General features: G+C 30.6%; 1 protein-coding gene across 1 annotated transcript; it reads right to left on the bottom strand.

Moving 5' to 3' along the window:
- Window positions 1–8079: 8079 nt before the first annotated feature.
- On the bottom strand, window positions 8080–11958 carry LOC129307773 (F-box/kelch-repeat protein At1g55270-like). The gene is made up of 2 exons (XM_054948676.1): window positions 11451–11958; window positions 8080–10184 (listed from the first exon to the last, which is right to left on the bottom strand). The coding sequence occupies exons 1-2, from the start codon at window positions 11475–11477 to the stop codon at window positions 8925–8927; spliced, it is 1287 nt and encodes a 428-aa protein (XP_054804651.1). The 5' UTR covers window positions 11478–11958; the 3' UTR covers window positions 8080–8924.
- Window positions 11959–22938: the final 10980 nt, after the last annotated feature.

The following is a 22938-nucleotide window of genomic DNA, read 5'->3' as shown; positions in this document are numbered from 1 at the left end:
CTCTTAAAAACCAATATAATCAACTAGGTAAATAAGATCTAAAAATCTAAGAAGTTTTTGCCTCAAACAACAATTAGAGTGTCATGGATACAAAATTTCAGATTAAAGTCACCTCTATATCAACATGTAAAAATATATGAACCAAGCTGGAACAAACTAATAAAGGAAAGCTTGTCATGACCAGTCTGTAAAAACTAACATATTTGACACTGTAAATGGGCTCCAAAAATCATGAAATTTGAGAAATTAAACCAAATAGGAAGAGGAATATAGATGTAAAGTTTCATGTAAAGATCACGCAAGTACAGTTAGAGAAAAATCAACAAAGTAAGCTGTTAGGAAAATAGAATTTCAGCAATAAGATTAAAATGAAGAATCTCAAGACAGCACTTGATATCAATGCACACCTACACCTTTCCAAACTTCCCTTATTCACATAAGACCTTAGGTGATATACAAAGTGGTATACATTCAATCTTGAATTTTCAGCAAACAAAATGAAGAGTACTACAAGTGACTTCAAAGTGCAATATTTCACTAGGAGGCTTAAAAGATGCAACTATTAACCCACTACCACTTCTTGACAAAACCCAAAAAATAAAAGCAGATATCAGTGCAGCTACTCCTTATGGAACCAAAACAAAAGGCAATCAAGCACATTACCAACAAACCACAAGCCAAGACTCCATCCATCCATTTTACACACCACAACAACTTTCTTCAATGTTTACGAGAAAACCATGTTGAGAATATGACCAAAACCAAATTAAAGTAATAAGGATAGCAAATAGAATTTTAATCAATTTTTCCTTTTAGAAAAGAAAAAGTCAAGAACATCTTCTAATACATATTACAATCTTAGGGGAAAATCGTTCTAGTAATTCCACCAATGTTATTTTGAAGATCCAGTCCAACACTTGGGGCACAATCCACAATAATTTCTTTGCTATTTCTAACCAAAACCATGATGGGAATAACCAGAAGTTATGCTAAGCTCAACTAAGACAGCAAACATAAATTTTATTCAAAGTTCCTACCTCCTTTTTAAAAAAATCATCACACATTCTTTTCAATTTAGGGCCTAAACCATGATATGATTAATCAAACATCAAGAACATTCAATACATATTAAAAATTTGGTTAATGAGGATAAGCCAAGACTGAACACAATCACCTGATTTTGTAACTATTTTTTTAGCCAAAACAATGATAGGAAAAACGCAACAAATCATATTACCAATCAATCAACAACAATTTTCTCATAGGCATTTTGTCAATATGCTAAAAAATATATACAAAAATAGGCTATTCTTGAATCTTTAATGTCCAACTATTAGATATGAACCCCCACAACCATTTAGAGTAGTCCACACCCTCATCTAAATTTAAATGATATGCTAATCATATGGAAATGAGTCTCAAGTAGCAATATTTCAAGTTTTAGCTTCCAATCATCCTTGATGTATTTAGATGGAGTGAGAAGATATTATTATCTAAATGTTATCTGATTCAAACCATTGATCCAAACATCCTTGTCGTGCACCTCCTCCGCTTTATTGGCCGTTTCTCTCTTAGAGTGCTCGACTATTATCCTCTGGCTTTGGTTGTTCTCTTTAACTTTGGATTTCTCCATCTCCAAATCTAAGTCCCGTTTGGATGCTTCTATCTCAAAATGCTCACTCTACATCGAACCCTATGTCTCTCTCGACAAAAATAACTTTACCTCCAATTCAGATCCCTCTAAATCTCTCTCACGCTCCCCCTACCAAAGCTTAGATCTCCTTCCTCCTTTTATATGAGAGATGAAAACCATACCTAGATTTCACTAATCTATGAAATTTGACCAGATTTGGCTATCTCCTTCATCACACGGTGTCGGATTTCATCTTGCAGAGCTCACCTTCTTCAGTGTTGTCTCTAATCCTTCCTCTTCTTGCTAAATTTTGTTGTCTAGACTAGAAAGTAGAAGCATGAAAGGGTTCATTGGAGCTTGTGTGTGAAGCCATGGATGTTTGCATGCCTGGCTCTATGCTCTAACATCTGAGATATGACCATGGAAAATGATGGAAGTGAGTCACCCCTGCTCCTCTTCTCCCTCATGCATTCTCATCGTTATTGAAAGGTTAGGGAGTTGTGAATGAACTGAAGGATTAAATGCTGAAGCACAGTGTTTTCAGCATTTAAGCTTTCAACCTCATTATTTTTTTAATGATAACGCCATTTTTTCTTTTTAATGATATTTATTATTCTTCCCTTACATTTTCAAATTTAAAAGAAAAATATCTAAAATGAAAGATCATTTATCTCAAATCTAAATTTTTTCACTTTTTTAAAAAAAAATAAAAGGAAACTTTTTTAAAAAATTTTAAGATTTTGTTATATTTGTTTTAACTACCTTTTTAAATTTTTATTTTAAAAAAGATTATTTAGAATAGAAGATCTTTTCTTAATCCTAGATTTCTTATTTCTTAAAATTTTAAACAAAAGAAAATAATTTTCTTAATTCTTAAATTTTCAAACTAATTGTTTTAACTAACTAAAAGAAATAAAATCCTTGCTAATAAAAGATTATCTAGGTTAAAATATTATTAAAATATTATTTTTTTCAATGTTATATATTATTATTGTTGTTTTTAAAGTGCCCGTACAAAATATATTGTTTACAAGTCATTCTAGGCACTCCCTAGTACTTATAAAGGTGTGAAATTGGAGTCAACAACACTCCAGCTATTTGTAGTAGGGGAAATTCATAGTCCAAAAGTGGGAAGATAATACCTTGGCCAGGTAGTTACTCTTATGTACAGCATGCTGTGTTTAATCTTTTGAAGATTGATTACCTATGAATTTAGTTAGAGAGAAATAGAGAATTGGATGGAATTTCTTATTCATGCATGCTATATGGTATTGGTGAATCAAAATTTGCTGCTTGTGCATGTGGATATTTATTATATTATTACTTATTAATCAATAGTGTAGAATATTTGGTTACTGAAATTGTTTTATCACCTTGTGGTTAATGTTTTACAGGTGCAAACATTAAGAAAGGACAAGAGAAGGACTCAAGCAGAAACTAGCTTGAGAGTTATAGTAATGTAATGAAAGGCTAGAATACTAGTGAATATGTGTGTGTGGGATGGTGATATGAAGTATAAGTGGCAAACTATATGTGTTGACATGCGAATAGGGGTGATTATATTTTTACATGCTGTAGAGCATAGAGTAGGGGACGAACTTTCCACTTTGTACCACATGTCATGGCGTATATATCCTATGCCACAACATATGTGTCATAATATGCCAAAATGACATTTTTTTTACCCTTTTTGCTTGTGGTTTGAATCTCTTTATTTCCAACCTTTCAATAAGGTTTTAAAACATTACGTTTGGGCTCAAGTACTAATTAAAAAAGGGATTTATGGGATCCCAATGGTTTTCAACATATTTTATGTCATTAATTTTCTTTAAACACTTTTTTATTGATTTGAGGCTTTGGAATACTTAGTTCTTCCTATTTTCCAGTGTTGTGATTGTAATGTGATGAGTTGTGGTAAAACTAAGGCAGACATTACAATTTTAGCCTACAAATTTTCATAGTATTGGCATCATTTTAACCAAAAATAATACCAATGTACATATTAACATCATTTTGACCTATAACAATTGGTTTCAACTTAATGCTCTTCTTGAACTCTTGGAAAATGACCTCATATTTATTAGTCTATGTAACTAGAGAAACTTTCTTGGTCAACTTAGCTAAGGGCATCATGATTTGCAATGACCCCTTGATCAGTTAATAGTAATAATCCACAAGACTCCATAACTTCAAAATTTCTACCTTTGGTTTAGGCTGTTCTATCCTCATTTCAACATCAACCTTGCTAAGTTTCATCGTCACCCTTTTCTACGATACAATGTGGCCTAAAAATCTCACTTTTATAAGCCAAGTCCTAAAACTATTCAACTTTGGATACATATATTTATTTAGCACCTTGAAATTTTCTTCTAGTGATACATCTAACTTACCATTCAAAACATGCGAGTAGTCCAAACAAACACACATAACAATATAATCCTAATCATCTTACTCTAATGATTAAATAAACCTAAACCTAAACAACAAAATATGTGTTTGACTTTCTTTCCCTACTCTTTACAATCTTAACATATTTTCATTCTCCATCTTTTTGCCTCAAGACCCATGTAAAACTTTTCAAATGCATTAGAACTTGCTTCAATCACAGCTTGCTTAGTTTCCTTCTTAGCCATACAATATCTTTCCTAATTTTCAGCATTACCACAAAAATATATGGATTTAAAACACTCTTTTTATGTTTGACTTTCTCCTATACGCTCTCATTCCACTACCAAGACTCCTTATCCCTCAAACCAAAACCATTTGATTCTCCCAAAACTTCTTTAGCAACCTTTTTTACCTTCTTAGCTATCTCCTCCTACAAGATGCTAGCACTTCTTTGAGATTCTCAAATCCCTTCATCCAAGAGATTCTTCTTGAAAATTTCACACTTCTCACCCTTTAACTGCCACTACTTGATGATAACTTCCTTAATTTTTAACATTACCACACAAATGTATATATTTAAGACACTCTTTTTTATGTTTGACTTTTTCCTGTACATTCTCATTTCACCACTAAGACTCCTTAGCTCTCAAACTAAAACTTTTTGATTCTCTCAAAACTTCTTCAGCAACATTTCTTACCTTCTTAGCCATATTCTCCTATAAGATGCTAGCACTTCCTTGAAATTATCAAATTCTTTCATCTAAGAGATTCTTCTTAAAAATTTCACACTTCTCACCTTTAACTACAACCACTTAATCCTCAGTTTAACACTTGTTGATGTTTTTTTTTTAATTTTTACTCTTAATATGCACATCAAGGAGAAGGACCTTATGTTGTGTTGTTATACCATTCCTAGGGATCACGTCAAAATTGTTACAAAATCTTCTATTTGTGTTCCTTACCAAAAATAAGTCAATATGTGAACTCAAGGCTACACTTTTGTAGCTGATAAGATGTTCATCTCTCTTCTTAAAACAAACGTTGACAATCTTGAAATCATATGCCAAGAAAAAAATCAAGAATAGATTGTCCTTCATTATTTATTGCCCCAAAACAAAAACTTCCATGCACCCTTGCATAATTATCTAACTCCCTATAGACATGACCATTAAAGTCTCCTCCAATAAATTTTTTTTTCACATTATGGTATTCTTTGAATTAACCCCTCCAAGTCTTCCTAATATTATTAGTGCTTTTGCATCTCAAGTTGGAGTAGAAGCCCATCTTAAGGAATTGCAAAAAAGAAAAATCAATTACATTGCTTTTCATATCTAGACCATGCTACATTTTTATCTTCATTGATGAAAACCATTCTACCAAAATGAAATTGAAGTTGAAGATCGTTATAACACTACCCTTGTTCACCACAAATGGAATTACTTGGCATGTCATCCTCACATGTGCCTTTGAGTAGATTGATTGGCCAAAGACTTACCTGAACCTAGATTTTCCCAATATTGAAGCTAATGTTTTTGCCTTCTATTCAGTATGAAGATTTTGAATTCCTTTTGTTTTAACTATTCCTTCAACAATTCAATCTTCAAATCTCTATTTTTTAAATTTTGATTATGCTTCTACCTTCTATTCTTTATTGGCTTTTTATAGGTTTGCATTTCTCTCTCTTCAATTTTCCCCTTTAGTTAGGTAAATTTCTTATTTGCTCAGTCATTAATATTTGCAGGGAGTCTTAAGAGATGGAACACAGTTAGCTATCAAATCTCTTTCTATAAAGTCTAAAAAAGAGATAAGAGGATTCATGACAGAGATTGATATGATCTCAAACATAAGACATCCAAACCCTGTGCAATTAGTTAGCTACTATATAAAGGATAACCATCACATATTGGTCTATGAATTTCTAGAAAACAATAACCTTGCAAATTCTTTGCTTGGTAAGCATGTGAGAAATGTAAAAATGCATATTATAATGTGAATATGTGAGTTTCTTTAAGCTGGTTGGATATTCAACCTTTTTAGTGTTGAAAATGGTTTGCCTTTGTGATTTTTGCATATTATAAAGTTGAAGAAGTTGAGCAAAAGCAACTAAATAGGACATCTAGTTTTTACTTTTTGTGCCTCTCTTTGACCCACTAAAGCATGACATTGTAGAAATAGTATGGAGGGCTCTAAACCACTTATGCAATTTGAATGTTGTGACATCCAAGTCCTATGCTTGCTATGTATTCTTGTACATGCTTCCAAATGCTAGCTTTTCTTGTAGATTGAAAATCTTGGCTTACTTGGATTTTCTTTAGTAATGCAGTTGATGAAATAACTTGGATTATACTAAATAAGTTATGTTACTTTTTGCAGCAAGCAAATCCACCAAGAAGGGTAACCATTTTGTTAGATATGGAAACATACCCAAGAGTGGGGTGAATTGGGTGTTTATAAAATTTTTGATTCTTTCAAAACTTTTTCAACAAAACTATATGTAAGAGAAAGTATGGGTAAATTCAAGTACTAAACTCTTATTGCAAGAATGCTAAAGTAATTTTCACAAACTTAATGTGTAAAATCTATTTCTAAGTGAAAGTTTAGGTAAGAGCATGTAGATATATCAAATTTAATTTTGTACTCTAAAACAAAGCATGAACTAAGGTTGCTAGAAATAGAAAGAGTTAAGAGAATAGAGAGTGCAAACTATGATTTATCCTAGTTCAACTCCACTACTTGCGCCTACGTCCAATCCTCAAGCAACTACTTGAGATTTCTTTACTATAATACAAGTTTAAGTGGGTACTTGCCACCACAATATAACCACAAGTTTAGTTCGGGCGCTTGTGAGCATACGGGATCTTATCATAGAAATATTAAACTATATTTTAACTTAAAATTTAAAAAAAAAAATACTTCCTCCATTTAAAATTGTAAAGCATTTTTAATCAAATCTCACTCCTAATAAAATAGTTACTTGTCTTTAAATCAATTCTATATTTTCATATTTATCCCTATTTAATATGGTATTTTACCTTAAAAAAATGTACAGTAATCTATTCAATATGAGCACTTTTTTTTTTAAAAAAAAAAGTAATGATTACATTTTAAAAGACTAAAAATACTTTATATTTTTTAACATTTAACCCTTCAAAAAATATCTTAAATTTTTTAACAGGGGGAATAGCATACAAGTTAAAGTAAGAACTTTAAATTTTCCTAGTTTAAGGGATTGCAGACAAATAGAATAACATATTAGGATGATAAAATTTTTAGTCTATCAAACTTAACTTAATTATTAATTTAATCTCTCAAGTGAAATTTTTATTTATTTCATCCTTTATATTTTTTTAAAATTATTATGTTAATCCTTTAAATTTTAAAATATAAATTAATTTAACATGTAAAGCATATTAAAAATTTAAAGTGTTTTATTCTTTTGTTTTTCAAAATTTTTGAACTTGTTTTTTTTTTCTACCTAAATAATTTAATTTATTTCTATTACTCTATTGACTATTATCAATATTTCATTATCCATATCAACAAAATTTTTAGCAATATTACCTCCTTTAAATGATAAAAAAAATTGATAATTGAAAAAAACAACTTAAAAGACTAAATTAATAAAAATTAAACCTAAAACAAAAGGAACCAAATCAATAATTACATTAAATTTAAAAGATTAAAAGTTTCATTATCCCTAATATATTTATACTTAGGTTTACAAATAAATAAGTGAATACTTATTCACTTATAAAATAGTTCTTCTAATGCCAAATTCTTCTTCTTCTTTTTTTTAACTCAAGAAAAGTTGGCATTAAAATATTTAATATGATCCCTAAATTTATTCTACATCCGGGGATGCCAGACAAGTTATAATGAAATTTCGATTCCCCAATACATTTTTAAAGTAGTAATAATAATAATAATAACTAACAATACCATGCTTTCTTTCCTCATGACTCTACTACACTTGCACTCACAAAACAACTAAGCAAGACCTTCAAAAGAAAAATTAAAGAACATAACACCATATAGTTATCAAACTTTTGATAATAAAATTATACTCAACAAACTAATATTCATACCATTCATCCTTGCAACTGCAGAAACTTGATCTACATACAAAGATTAAAACTTTGCAAATGATCTGTAAGCATCATGGGTTACACCTGACCAATAGTTTCTTCCTCAAGCAATGGTGTACCTACAAAACTAATAAACACTCACAACCGCGCGCAACTAAATAGGCATTTGAATGAGTTCTCAACAAACCATCAACATCAAGGGCCTGATCTTAAAAACAAATAGAGCCTCATGAATAGTTGTGCATGCTTGTAATTGTAAAAGTTGGGTAAGTGTTGATCTTCTCAAATTACTCATGAGAGACATTCCTCGCATCATCACAATATATGACCAGGGAAATGGCCAACTCAATTCTCAACATGTAAATGTAACTACCAATCAATATCTGTAGCACTGTGATTACTAAGATGAATCCGAATCCGCTGAAGTAGAGAAAGATAGAAAGAAAGTAGTGGGTTCCACTTCTGCAAGTCCACAAATGCAGAGGCAGGACCCACTATTCTCTTCTAAATTATGATCTCTAGTGGAGTACTTCAAATTACTACGACAACTGATCTATGTGAGCAGATCCCCTCCAGTGACACTACCGAGGAAAATGAAGCAAGAAAAAGAGGTAGGAACTAGGAACAGGACCCACTGACCGATCAGCCAGTCTTGCTCCTTTATTTCTCTTTTCACTTTTACCCCCCACCCCCATCACTGGAAGAGATTTGAGTCTCATAATCTCTATGTATCACCTCTCATGATGAACATGATCCCTAGGGTGTGCTGGAAAGTCGTAGTCGACATTCAGTGTCAATTCTTGGGCACTATACAAACCCTAAGCTTGAAGAACCTGACAGTGCACTATGTGACTTTTGAGTCGGTTTCGGCCAGCAAGACTAGACAAGAGATTTGTTACAAAAGACTTGAACTGTCCCTTTCCTGCAATAGTTTCCCACAGGTGTTCAGCTGATGATCCTCCCAAATCTTCAAATTTGGAAACAACAACCAGAGAAATGCTCATATTATTCCTGATGATACAAAGTTTGCCATTGAGGGGAACAAGAGCAGCTGCCTCCATAGCCCGAGACTTCCCCAAATGCATTTTACTGTCAATATGCTTGCTCCATGAATCAGTCAACTCATCATAAACCCTAAGTTTGCAGCCATCCTTGCAGTCTAAAGCATAGAGCTGTCCATTAAGGGCAGTGCTTGGGTTCCTCCATCCAGTGATCATTCCATTGAAAACAGGGCACCAGCTATCGGTCTCTGGTTGGTAGACTTCACTCAGAACCTGCCGATGAGAACCGAGTCCCTTCAGGTACCATTTCCCCTCATAGACAACTCCTATGAAAGGCACCATTGCAGTGCTCATATCTGAAATAAAAGACCATCGATTCTTGTTGGGGTCATAAACTTCAGCTGATCGCAATGATCGGTGTACCCCCTCATTCTCCCCACCTGCCACATACAAACAATTATTTATGACACATGAGCCAAAAAAGTGTCGCCTGCGAAGCATATCTGGGGCACGGTGCCATTTATTAGTCCTAGCACTATAAAAGATGACGCGCCTCATGGATCCCTTTTGTGGATCCTTGCCACCAAACAGGTATAAGTGACAGCCACTGAGAACAGCACAACCAAAACCAAGAGCTTCAGAATATTCCTTAGGAATGGGAGGCAGGGGTTGCCATAATTTGTACACAGGATCAAAAGCATGCCATGATATTTTCCCATCTCGATCTCTCTTAATGACATATATCCATTCTTCCGCAATTCCAAGACTCTTTCGGAGTGAGTAAAAGAAGTTACCAGCCAAGAGACGATACCACCTTCGGCAGACCAGTCGGAGTTTACGGTGTTCAATCCTAGGAACCCGAATTAGGCAAGCAATGGCAAGATCATCGGGGAGTCCAGGAAGTAGTGGGGATTGATTGCGGCTTCTGTCACCACGTGATGGCTTGCTTCTAGTTGGATGGATGGATGGCTTAATGTCAGGTCGAAGACACAGCTTTGCTCCAGGGACATACTTCTTTGCTCCAGCAACAGTTTTTAAGCCTGTATCTACCCTGCATAAACATGCTGTTGTATCAACCTGCACAATCAAATTTGTAAGAAATTTCTTTCAGCTACTTTGTCATTGAAAAAAATGAAAACAGCTTAAACATAATGGAATATATGTAAACATGAGATATCATCCACATTTCGCATCAAATACATACAATTCTGAGATGAAGCAGATAGAGCACTTTAAATACTTATAACCAGATGATCTATAAGCGGAAGCAATATTGTAGATTCTGATGAATGTAAACATGCATATGCTCATATCAGAAATTAGCTAGATAAAAATTATGAGGAAATTTGACCAACATGTGTTAGTTACAATCAGGTATTTGAATATGTAATGGTATCTGTGTCAAGAAAATCAGCAAATGTAAATAGAACACTGTCACAGTATACACAGATCTAAAGCCAAAAAGGGCAAGGCCATGTTAGTAGGTAAATCCTGTTTAGTCCCTTCTATTTTTCACTTTGTGTCCAATAACCCCAATTATAGGATGAAGATAATCACAGAATCTTTAAATGGCATTTGGCATGTGGCTATCAATATTCTTCCGGACCTAGGAAATCTCAGTGTGTGTGTGTGCAAAAGGCTTGAACGTCTGTGCAAGTACGCACATAGAAACGCTTATGTTATTACAACACAATTAAAAAAAAAAAAGATCTCATAGCTTAGGTGTTCAAACATCTTATGATAATATTCCTGGTGTTTGTGAAATTAAGAATCCCATGTACCAGACACTACCTGAAAGTGAGAAGCCATAATAGATCTTACGTAACACAGATTAAGCAGAGAGATTATGCAAAAGATTATTTATCCCATTCTAAAAACCCTATTTAGACATGCAAGTTTTTAATATTGTCATGTAGCATTAGCGAACAGATCATAGTAACACCGTTTGTTAGAATTCAAGCAACAAAATAAATTGCAGTCGCTCATCTTTTAGAGGGAGCTCAATAAGATTTTTAAAGACCTTATACCAGGTAACAGAAGGAAGTTCAATTAATAATGACATTCAAGAATTTTCAAGCATTGATCCCAGAAGTCTGTCCATCATCCCCACAATCCTTCTTAAAAAGATCTTTAAAACCAATAGACTAGGGCAAGATTTCAACCACAGCAATCCCTGAGCATCAAGAGGGACGAACTCAACCAAACTTGAAAACCAATCAGCCCCAAAGAAACCAAGGTAAAAGGCATCAGAACCACAGAACTGAGAATTGACACTTCAACCAAGGACGGTATTTGATAAATATAGAAAAGAGAAACTGCAAGAAGAGCGATTAAGCAAATTACCAAAGGAGGTTGAATAACTCTGTCCATATTCTGCGCCCCAATGCTTCCCAGACGAAGGTATTAAACTCCCACTTCCAAAATCAAGTATGATACCTCCCAAACACCATGCTCAACACGAATTTCCAGAGAACCAAGTTCCGGACATAACCAAACTTTCTTAGCTCGCTTTTATTTATAACAAGGGAGGAGGGGAAAAAGTTGAAATTTCAAAAGGGCAAATTTGAATTATGTCCCTGAAAGAAGATTTCCCGATCTCTTGAAATGCGTCAGCAGGACGAGTTATCAGTTAACCTTAGAAGAAGCCGCGTTAAAAGGGTTTAAAGCCCATGACAGCGCAACCCAATTCCAAAACGCAAGAATCCCAGAGAGAGAAATCTCAAGAATCAGTGGCCATGAGGGAGAAATTGATTACCCAGAAAGCTAAATCAAAGCGAGGCAGGTCGAAATTGGAGGCGAAATGAAGGAAGCACTGAGGCAATGAGATCCGAAGGGAAGGAAGAAGGAAACCCCATTTGTGAGAGACCATTAAATTTAAGTGGAGTTTTGGGCCCATGAGCCAACGGCACAACCTACCAAGCACTAGAGCGTGTTGAAAGAAGGGACCCCCAGGGGGGGGGGGGATGATGACACCTTGGTGGTTGCTGATTGGTTTCACAATTTGCGTTGGAAGATAGCTTTTGTTTGTTTGCATTTTCCCCCTACTGCATACGCCCTTCAAACGTAATATGAAAATTTGGGTCCATTCATCTGATTACATTAATAAATCGTTTTACTAGTATTTCAATCAATTTCATAAAATATTATCATGATCAATTTAATTATAATTATTAATTTTTTAAATTAATATTTTAATTAATTTAATGACCGATTCAATAATATTTGTTCAAAACCAAAATTCATGTAGCTTCCTCTCTTTTAACTTCATTTATTAATGACCCGTCCTTCAAAACTATCATTTAGTGCAGATGCAATGTTTATTTAATCAGTGAGTTCTTTGTTGAGTTCTGTACAATTTTACTTTTCCAATATTTTCCATAATATATCAGAAGTTATATTTTTATTTATGTTATATCTTCTGCACATTTTAATGAACCTTAAATAAATGATAAAATTACATTAAGAAAATCACCATTAAATAAGATTGCGGCTCGAATTTTATAGATAAAAAAAGTGAGGTTGAGAGAACTATTGGTAATATTATCCTTCAAAAATATAAAATATTTTTAATTTTCAATAAGTAATTAATAAGCTTTTTAAAAATATCTTTAATAAATAAATCACTTAATATTTTTCCTTTGAATAAGAACCCTATTAAATAAGAGTAAAAATAAAAAGATAATACTATTTAAAGATATTTGACTAACTTATTTAGAGTGTGATTCAGATAAGCTAAAAATGATTTACATTTTTTAGGAGGAGGAGTATATTAGAATCTAACTTGATATTATATTAATTATTAAATAATAATTGTATATATAAAAACTAATGAAAAGAGACGCACAGACACCTACACATAATTTTTTTTAGAAATTTTAAGTTATTTGGTCACCTAAAACAACAGCTACAGTGAAAAAAGTCAAGGTTGAATTAGAGAAATTGACTCTTAAATACCATTATAAAATAAAAATAACATTTAAACGTTTTGAACATTAAAATTTTATTAATAAAGATTCTTGTTAGAAAAGATATCTATATTTAATTTTATTTTTTATTTCAAATAAGGGGAGAGGAATGTCTCCATTTTTTTTATATTATATTTGGTGGGAGAGAAAAGTGAAGAGAAACTATATTTTCTCTCGCTTGGCTAGTGACAAAAACAATGAGAGGGAGGGGAGATTGAGGGAAAAATAATTTGTAGGATCTACATAATTTTTCATCTAACTTTTCTATTCAAATATTGAAAGAATTTGGAGAGAACTTTATTTCTAAATTTACCTATGAATGTTTTTATTTCCCACCTCCTGCTTCCCTCTATTGTCATCCTTATCTATTGTTGTAGTTTAAAATTTTTAGATTATTGTACATTTAATAATTTTATAAATAAAATTAAAAATTAGATAAAATAATTTGCAATAAATATAGTTTCATTCCATTATTTTTTTTCAAAAAAAATTTTTTAATTCTTTATTAATATATAATGAAAACTATATAAATAAAATGTTAAAAATTTTAAGATTTACTATATCGAAATATTTTTTGCAAATGATAAAGTTGTTATTGTCAATATAAAATTAACAAATTTTTTCTTCTTCCTATTTTCTTTTGATTGGCCAATGATATTAATATTAATTTTAGAAAGTAGTCTCCTTGATCTTAAAAAAAATAATTTTTCATATATTTTAAAGTAATTATCATCTCCACAAAGATGCTTAAGTGCATAAAATAAATATAAATATATTTTAAAAAATTGAATTTTTGTTACTAAACATACGTATTGTTGGTAAAAAAAATATAAACATGTATTTATTTTATCTTCAAATAATTTAAACTATTATAATTTATGTTTCTGGTAAAAAAAAACTTTTATGATTATTTGTTTTAAATGTTTCACACACTCATTTTTCCTTTAAGAAATTAAGGCAATCCGGGGCAAGAAAACTCTTCATTTGCGAAGCTAACTGTTCGAATTCTATACTTATTTCTTTTTTCATTTGAAAATTATAACATTACAAGAGTAAATTATAATTTTTCAAAATTTCATATAAAAAATAGGGTTAATATGTAATTTGGACCCTGAATTATAGGTCTAAGCATGATTTGAATTTTAAATTTATGTTTGTTATATTTTGAACCCTAAACAATTAAACTTTAAATAATTTTAAGCTACCATGAAATTAAAACAAATATCCATTACTTAAAAAGGGAGGCTTAATGTGCAATTTTTTTAAAGGATGGTAGGAGTGAATGAGAGTAAAATTTGAAAAAAATTACATATCATGCCCTTTTTAAAAGAAGTAATTGACGTTTGTTTTAATTTCAAAATTATAAAATTAATACAACTTTAATTGTTTAGAATTTAAAATATACCAAATATTAGTTTAAAGTTTAAATTGCCCTAAGACTTATAGTTCAAGATTTAAATTATAAATTAATCCTAAAAAATATATTGGCAATTGAAAATTGAAAATTTGTGAGTGTGTTACATCTGATTTTTTATTTGACTCCCACTCGCTTTTTATTTGTATTGCCTTTTCTCAAGATGCACTATCAACCTTTAGAAGAGATTTATTAGTCTCCCAATATTGTTGATTCCATAAGCACACTTTTTATTTTCCTCTCATTTTTCTATTTGAATTTTAAAATTGGATAAAATTAAAAAAATGATTAATCTTACATTTTTCGAATTATTAACCAACCACCTATTCCTTATTTCTTCTTTTCATATTCTTGCTTGATTACACTTCTATCTATTTTTAAAAATGTATTTAATAAGATTGTTAACTGATGGTGAAAAAATATGAATTGAACAATCAGTGATCATCATATATTGATTTTAATATATAATACCAATAAAAATAATTATATATATATATATATATAAAACAACTAACAACAATGTGATACATGTTATATAAATTATTTAAACTTCATTCTCCAGTTATACTCTAATTGATATACGGTTAGTGCAACACGTTATCACTTGGTCATACTCTAATTAATATATTTATATAAAAATAAAATTACATATCATTAGGATATACAAATTCTATTAATATAAACTTATGCCTATATAAAATTTCAATAAAATAAAAAAAAACATGCTTCATATTTGTTAGGCACTTAGACAAGACATCATAGTTCTTAAATTGATGTTGATTTTTATGAAATGTCAGTTGACATTTTTTGTCAATTTGTCAAAACTAGTGTTGAAAGTGCAAGTAGGATGGTAATCAAGCACCACAGGGATAAATTATTATTTGTTATAGCATCATTTTTCAAATAAACATAAATGAGCAATTGAATATTGAATATAGAAAATTATATCATTTATTAATGTGTGTCAGTGTCCATATATAGTCAAATAATTGAGTTGAATCAACACTTGTCCAACGCAAGAGTTTGAGAGGAATGATGCCAAGTTGCACTTGATAGAAAATTTTGTCATTACATGTGGATTGGAACACCCTACTTTACTAAGCACACCATTAATACAATAATCAAGTATCAATGATAATGACAAATTTCGGGCCAAATTTCCTTTAGGGAAAAAAAAAGGGACAGAATTAGGTCTAAAACTGGACATATTGCCAAATAAATAACATTATAAAAAAATTATGACAACCAAATAAACAATTTAATCAGATAATCAATCTGAAAGTCAAACTCAAACAATATAAACTTTAAAGTCATTCCATCCGACTCATGGAAAAATTTGGCCACATAGTAAAGTTTAGATTCAAGTATAAAACCAAGAACCACCAGTCCAAGTTTTACGACCCAACAATCCATAAAACATTCATAAAACAAGCATTATAAAATGGCAAAGTCATCAAGTTATTACACTTGGCATGATCCTACAAATGACTCAAAATAGAGTTAGGTTTTAAACTGACATGATCAAGAATGGAGATTTACTTCTCCAACTCCTTTCCCTTGCTTAAGCCCACTTCTTCACCTAGAATTGTTGAAAGAAAGAGATGAGATAATAATCTCAATAACTAACACTTTCATAATATACTCAACCTTTTATCATTAGTCTTTCTGGTAATACCATATCATAATATATATGAACAAATTTAAGTATGCATGCATAAAGGAATCATCTTTAGGTCCACACAATCACAAATCCCCTAAGTAATATTGATACTGGGTATGATAACAACCTATAACCACCATTCATAGCATGATCACGGCTATCATCCTCAAGAGATATGATCATGACCCACCAAGCACATTCACGGCTAATAAATCATTAAGACATGATCACGGTCTTAATTGGTGGAAGGATGAATGCTACAATATCACTACGCTTGGCTGAGTGTAGTTAGGCGAAGGACATTATATCATGTGATATGTATAAAGAATTCATTTACTCTCTCTCATTACATTTAACATGCACTAATGTATGGATAGTGCCATTCCTTGCCAATCATCCTAAGCTATACTATTTATTATATATGTATTTATGTATATATGTATACATGTGTATATATATTCTCATCACATTGCATAAATAACAAATCCCCAGTTCTTCTCTAATTCAAAGTAATTCAAAGTATGCACATGTATGAAATCCTCTAGGTTACTGCAATACCTAGCCAAACAAGCCAAGCCCAAGGCCATGAGTGAGTCTCAATCCACAATATTATTCAATAACAACACAAACTCATAAGGCCCAATTAGCATTCAAAGTGTCAAAGAATAGTTAATACGCATCAAATATTTGTAAGAAACACAAGACAAGTTTAAGTATCAATAGAGTAAAAATTTTGAGTAAGCTTAAAGTACTCATAAACAATTTTAATTGCCATGAAACTTTATACACTACTCAATCATTAACCAAAGAAGAAAATAATAAAAAATTCCAAGCAAATAAGGTATATATTACTCAAATAAAAAATTCCCATAAAATTAGCTCAAAATTCGCCTATAATTCAAAAATCACTAAAACTCCCAATCCAATCATATATTCTTGTTCCAAGAGGTATTTTAGGGCTACCATAGAAATAGCATGAAGTTCCTAATACATGGAAATAAGGAATGATAGGTGTAATTAAGGGAATTAGGGATATAAGGGTAGTTTAGGCATTTAGTATATTTTCTATAAATAGGTCTCTAGATTTTAATGGATGAATGTGAATGGTATTGTTATCTCTCTCTCTCTCTCTCTTCCTCTCTTTCCCTTTTACTGCTATTCCACCCTCGGGACAATGTTTAGCAATGTAACCTAGCTTACCACAATTGAAATAGGACTAACACTTGCTTGCATGAAATCTTCCAGTACTAAGAGTAGGAGTTGATACATTTAAAGCTTGCCTTGAAGGTTGCGAAGGCCCAATTCTGACTTTGATATTCCTCGGCATAAACCTCTCTGAACTGATCAGGTTTGAGAACCTCTAGTAAAACTCCTCTTTCTTGAAGCTCTAGAATTGCTTGAGCTATATACAGGTTTCTTTGAAACACAGCCTGACAAACCCAATGAAGCTGTGAACCTTCCTATATTGTCTCTCTTCTTCTCAGCCTCAGCTTCCCTACCTCTCCTGACAACTATTCTCAACTTGTGGCACATTTCTTCATATGTAGTCATATCCAATAAAGCAATTTATTGCCTATACTTTAGATGCATCTTTTCTAGCAATCGCTTAGCCTTCCATTTTGTATCACTATGGTGCAATAGATATGTGAAATAAGTCAACAGATCATTAAGTCTCTCTTGATAAATTCTTCTTTATCCAGATCCACTTGCCTGAATGAATATAACTCCTCCTCTTTCTCAATATGAAAAGATGCCAAGAAGTAGTAATTAAAGAATACATTCTTGAATTCTTCCTAAGAATACCTTACACCACCATATAGTCTAATCGAATCCCACCATCTCTTGGCCGCTCCAACCAACTGAACTGTAGCCAGAATCACCTTTTGCTCTAACATGCAAATCACTACCTCGAATATGATCTCGAGGCGCTCAATCCATTATTTAGCTTCACCCTATTTCATACTATCGTCGAATGTTGGTGGACTAAACCTTACAAAAGTCTTTCAAGCTCAATCAATGGATGGGTCAATAACCACTCCCACAGCTTACTTACTACCCGAAGCTTGAGATGGCTCAGGTTTATCATGAGCTTCCTCTTGCACTAATCTATCTTGACCTTCCCCCTCATTTTCCTAATCTCTACCTCTTAGTAATACGTCATAATCTCACACTATTTACCTAATGTTAATCATCATGTCTCTTAATTCTTCCAACAAGCCATCTCTTTTATCGACTTATTGAGGCTCATTCGGTTGAACCTCTGGCACAGGCTCATCCTCAACCAGTCGTCGTGATACTTGAGTACTCCTTGAAGTTCGAGCACTCTTCTCATTTTCTCCCCTCCTAAGGATGAAGATAAAAGAAAATTAAGCAAAAGGGAAAGAATGGTGTAATGAACAAGATATATAAGTTTTCAAGTTCTAAGATGGATGCAACAAACAATCATAGTGACCAAATCTCAAAAATCGAGAAACTGATACCAACTAAATGTAATGCCCTTATTGACATTACCATTCAACCTTCTACTTAATCTACTCAACCAACTAAAACCATTTTTTTAAAGATTGGGATCCCAACATAAAACATTTGTAAAACCATTTCTTGAAATACTCGAATTGTAAAACATTACACAATTGAAGCATTATGCATAAGCACATCATAGTCAATAAGAAAAAAATATTCAAATCAATAAAATCAAGCTAAAACAAAGGCCATGTGTCACGGTTCATGCCACATAAGCTATGGTATGTGGCACAAAGACATCAATATCACGCTCTATACCATGCACCATGGCATGTTGACACACATTGACACATGTACTGCTGTGCACACACTAGATTTTGCTATCAAATTGTAAAATTGATGTAAATTTCAAACGTGCACTATTTTTACATCTAATGTCCAATTAGAGTGATTCAAGTGCCCACACAAAGCTTATTCCATAATCTAACCAATAACGGTAGTTTCATTCAAATCCAATACTCTATTTAAAATATGAACACCCAAGTGAATTTTGATCATTTTTATGTCAAAATTCACCACTTGAGCATTACTATTTAAAACCATAAGTCATTGGCCACTTTTAGGGCCTTAACCATATCCAAATGAATAGTGTACAATCAAGTGAGCAATTATATGTACAATATTACACATAGAGACATATTTGGCCGCTTAATAGGCTATTTCACGTACTTTGGGCATAATTCTATTCTTTCTCAATTTCATTCATATCCACGGCCAAATTTCACACATACATTATGTTGGATAGGGAGGCGCAGTGGAAGCTTAAAAATTTATAGTCCCTATCATGATATGGACCAAACGAACTCGTTTAAGTCAAGGTGGATAGAAGATTTACCTTTTTAATTCTTTGAAGTTAGTGCAAGTTTGGATTTTAGGAGCTGACAATGTAGATCTGTTCCCTCTATCGGTATCCACACAAATAGTTGTCTAACTCGAACAACGTGTTAGCGCTCTTAACGTCCGTTCTTCTTTGAATGTTAATTTTCTTTTCTATAAAGTGTTTCATGGCTCTCAGAGTGTTTTTGCCATCAAAACTTTTCTAACTCTCTACCTTTATCAGGACGTCCCCATTTATATATAGTATATAGATAAGGGTTTTTGTCTTCCACTTAAAAGCTCACAAAAATTTAATTAAATTTATATCATAAATATCTAATTTGAATTTATCTTATAAATTCAAATTATAAAACTACATGATATTATCTCTTATCATGTTAGTTATTAAATTTAATCTATCATATAAAATTAAATTTAAAACTAACATAAGATAATATAATATAATATAATATATATCACATATACATATTATATTATATATATATGAACACACATATATACATATATCATATATATCTAATATATATATACACACATATATGGATATATATATTGAATATATAAATACATATATATAATTATATTTTAAATTTTGTATTTCATATAAATATATATATAAATATTTATCAAATAAATATGAACTTCTTAATCCCTAAAGTTTATTATTGTTTAACTCAGTTACCTACTTTCTTGCTTTTCTTATCTGTTTACTTGCTTTCTTTATCTGTTATTTTGAACAGTTTGAATATTTTGCTGAATAGTTTGGCTGATAGTATTGCGATTAGGTGAATAATTACTATTATTGGTGTTATTTTGATATTAGTTTGTATAATAATTGGTTTCATATTAATAATAATAGGAAAGAAGAATAACAAGAAATAATGATTACAGTATTTTTAAGTTGGTTAATGAGACAAAATATAGAAGACATAGAAACAAGAATAGGAATGATACTAACAATAAATGAATGTGTAGGAAGAGAAACAAGAATTTATTATATAATCCCAGTAGAAGAAAGAAATCAAAGAAGATTTTTAATCTTTCTTAATATTTGTTTTACTTTAATAGAAGTATTGGAATCTATTTAAATGAATATCATAAAAATAATTGAACCAAAAATGTATGAAGTAGAACAAAATAAAATTCCAGAAGGTTCTTACATACCAATAAAAATTTATCATGTATTTTAGTACCCTTCTTATTAGAAGGTGAAGGAGATAGTACAAGTAATCAGGCTAATTGAACAAATATGTTTTTAATGAAACAATTAGATTGTTATATAAATGAAAATATAAAAGATTTAGAACACCTTTTTAATGAAAAAGAGATAATAAATATGTTACAAGAAGAAGTACAAATAATGTTAGAAAAAAAAATCCTAGAGAAAAAATAAAAAGAATTAAAGAATATGCAAAACCTTTAGAACAAAAAATATATAAAATAAAGAAAAATGTAATGAAAAATTAGATTATATAAAATATGACACAAAAAGACTAAGAACTGAATAAAGTATGATAAGTCATAATATTTATAGAATAATAAATATTTAGGAATAAACCCTTATAATAAATTAGAAGATGAATGGTCACAAATAAATATGATGAGAATAGTTGAAGATGAAGAAATTATAAATGAAGAAAAAATAAGAAAAAAGATATGCATAAAAATATAAGACAAACAGGAGTAGAAACAGAAAGAATAATTATTTGAATGATATTTAGTTTGAGAATCATTAAATTTTTCACTTGCATATCTAGTTATTACTTCTTCTTTTGACATGAGATAAAGCTGCTCCCCAATAATTTTCACTAGCATCTGTATATATTATCCATTTTACATTATTATTTACTGGAATAGTTAATTTAGGTAAATTTTGACATAACTATTTTTTTTTCTTTCTTTGTCCCATATCCATATTGTCTTTTCTCCAGCTAATTTACTTACTTTTACAGTTAATTTTGATAAGTTTGGAATATAATTTATAGCTTGATTTACTAGTCTAAAAATGATTGAAGTTCTTTTTATTTTTAATTTCTCCAAATTCTAATATTTTCTTATTAATATGTTCTTGTAATTCTATTCCATTATTAGTTATGTACTGTCCTAAAAATTCTATTTTTTTTCTTAATTTAGCTTTTTTAGGTGATATATTTAATCCTTTTTCTTCTACAAAATCTATAAATTGTTCTAAATGTTTTTCATGTTCTTCTTTATCTTTTGAGAATATTAAAATATCATCTATATATATGACAGCAAAATCTTTTATTGATAATAGTAATTTTGTTACATATTCTTGAAATATACTAGGACTATTATGAAATCCCATAGGTAATACATTCCATTCATACAATTCTTTTGATGCACTAAAAGCAGTATATTTCTTACTTTCTTCTTCCAATTTTATTTGAAAAAATCCTGATTTGCAATCAAATTTGCTAAATATATTTTTTCCTCTTATTAAGTTAAATAATAAATCTATTTTTGGAATTGGGTATCTATTTCTTATTGCTAATTCATTTAATTTTTTATAATTTATAACTAATCTTGATTTTTTCTCTTTTTTCTTCACTATGTTTTACTACAATCATATCAGGTGATGAATATTCAGATCTATTTTTTCTTATTAAATCATATTGCTTCATTTCATTAATATGCATAATAAATTCTTTTTTATCATTTTCTGTTCATGGGTATAGTTTATAATTTATTTCTTTACTATAATCTCTTAATTCTATTTTTACTAAAGGTTTAGATTTTTCCCAATGAACTAAAGGATTATTACTATAATTTTTAATAATCTTTGTTCAATTGTTTTAATTTCTTTTGCAGTATTTAACATTTTTATTGAATTTATAACTTCATTATCATGCAAGATTTTTTATTGGTAGAAATTGTACTTCATACTCTTTTGTTTCTTTTAAAATTTTTATCTCTTCTACTATAAGGTTTAGTTACTCTTACTCCCCATGCTTGGTGTTTACAAGGTGTTGTTAATATTATTGCTTTTTCAAACATATGTAAAGGATAATATTGTTCAATAAAATCTATTCCTAATATTACATTTCTATTATTATAGAACGGATCATCTAAATTTGGTGCTACAAAATTTTGAGGTATTTCATATGGTTGTTAATCATGAATTACTATTTATGAATTTTGCATATTTACAAATCCTCTTCAAAATTATTATTTGAGATGTATTATGTGTTTATTTTTTTTCTATTCTTGTCTTTCTTCTATTTCTTCATTTTGTAATAATTTTTGAAATTCTATTTTCAATTCTTCAGATTGACTTTCTAATTCACGTTCTATGTCATTTATTGTTTGTGCCATATTTATTTTTGCATTATTTTGAGGTTTTGGTTTATTTTTCGTACTAGGTTTATAATTATAGTTTCCTAACATTATTTCTACAGCTCTATTTCCACTCTC

The sequence above is a fragment of the Prosopis cineraria genome, unplaced genomic scaffold (genome assembly GCF_029017545.1).
Source record: "Prosopis cineraria cultivar Desert tree isolate PC_DT_omini unplaced genomic scaffold, ASM2901754v1 PC4, whole genome shotgun sequence".
Classification (NCBI taxonomy): domain Eukaryota; kingdom Viridiplantae; phylum Streptophyta; class Magnoliopsida; order Fabales; family Fabaceae; genus Prosopis; species Prosopis cineraria.
Note: the sequence above shows the minus strand (reverse complement) of the source record. Positions and strands in the feature narration are given on the sequence as shown.

Bases quoted from the DNA above. Each gene is read 5' to 3' on its own strand.
- LOC129307773 (XM_054948676.1), bottom strand. From the start codon at position 11,477: ATGGACAGAGTTATTCAACCTCCTTTG. The intron at 10,185-11,450 runs GTAATTTGCTTA...TTGATTGTGCAG, and splicing joins GAGTTATTCAACCTCCTTTG to GTTGATACAACAGCATGTTT.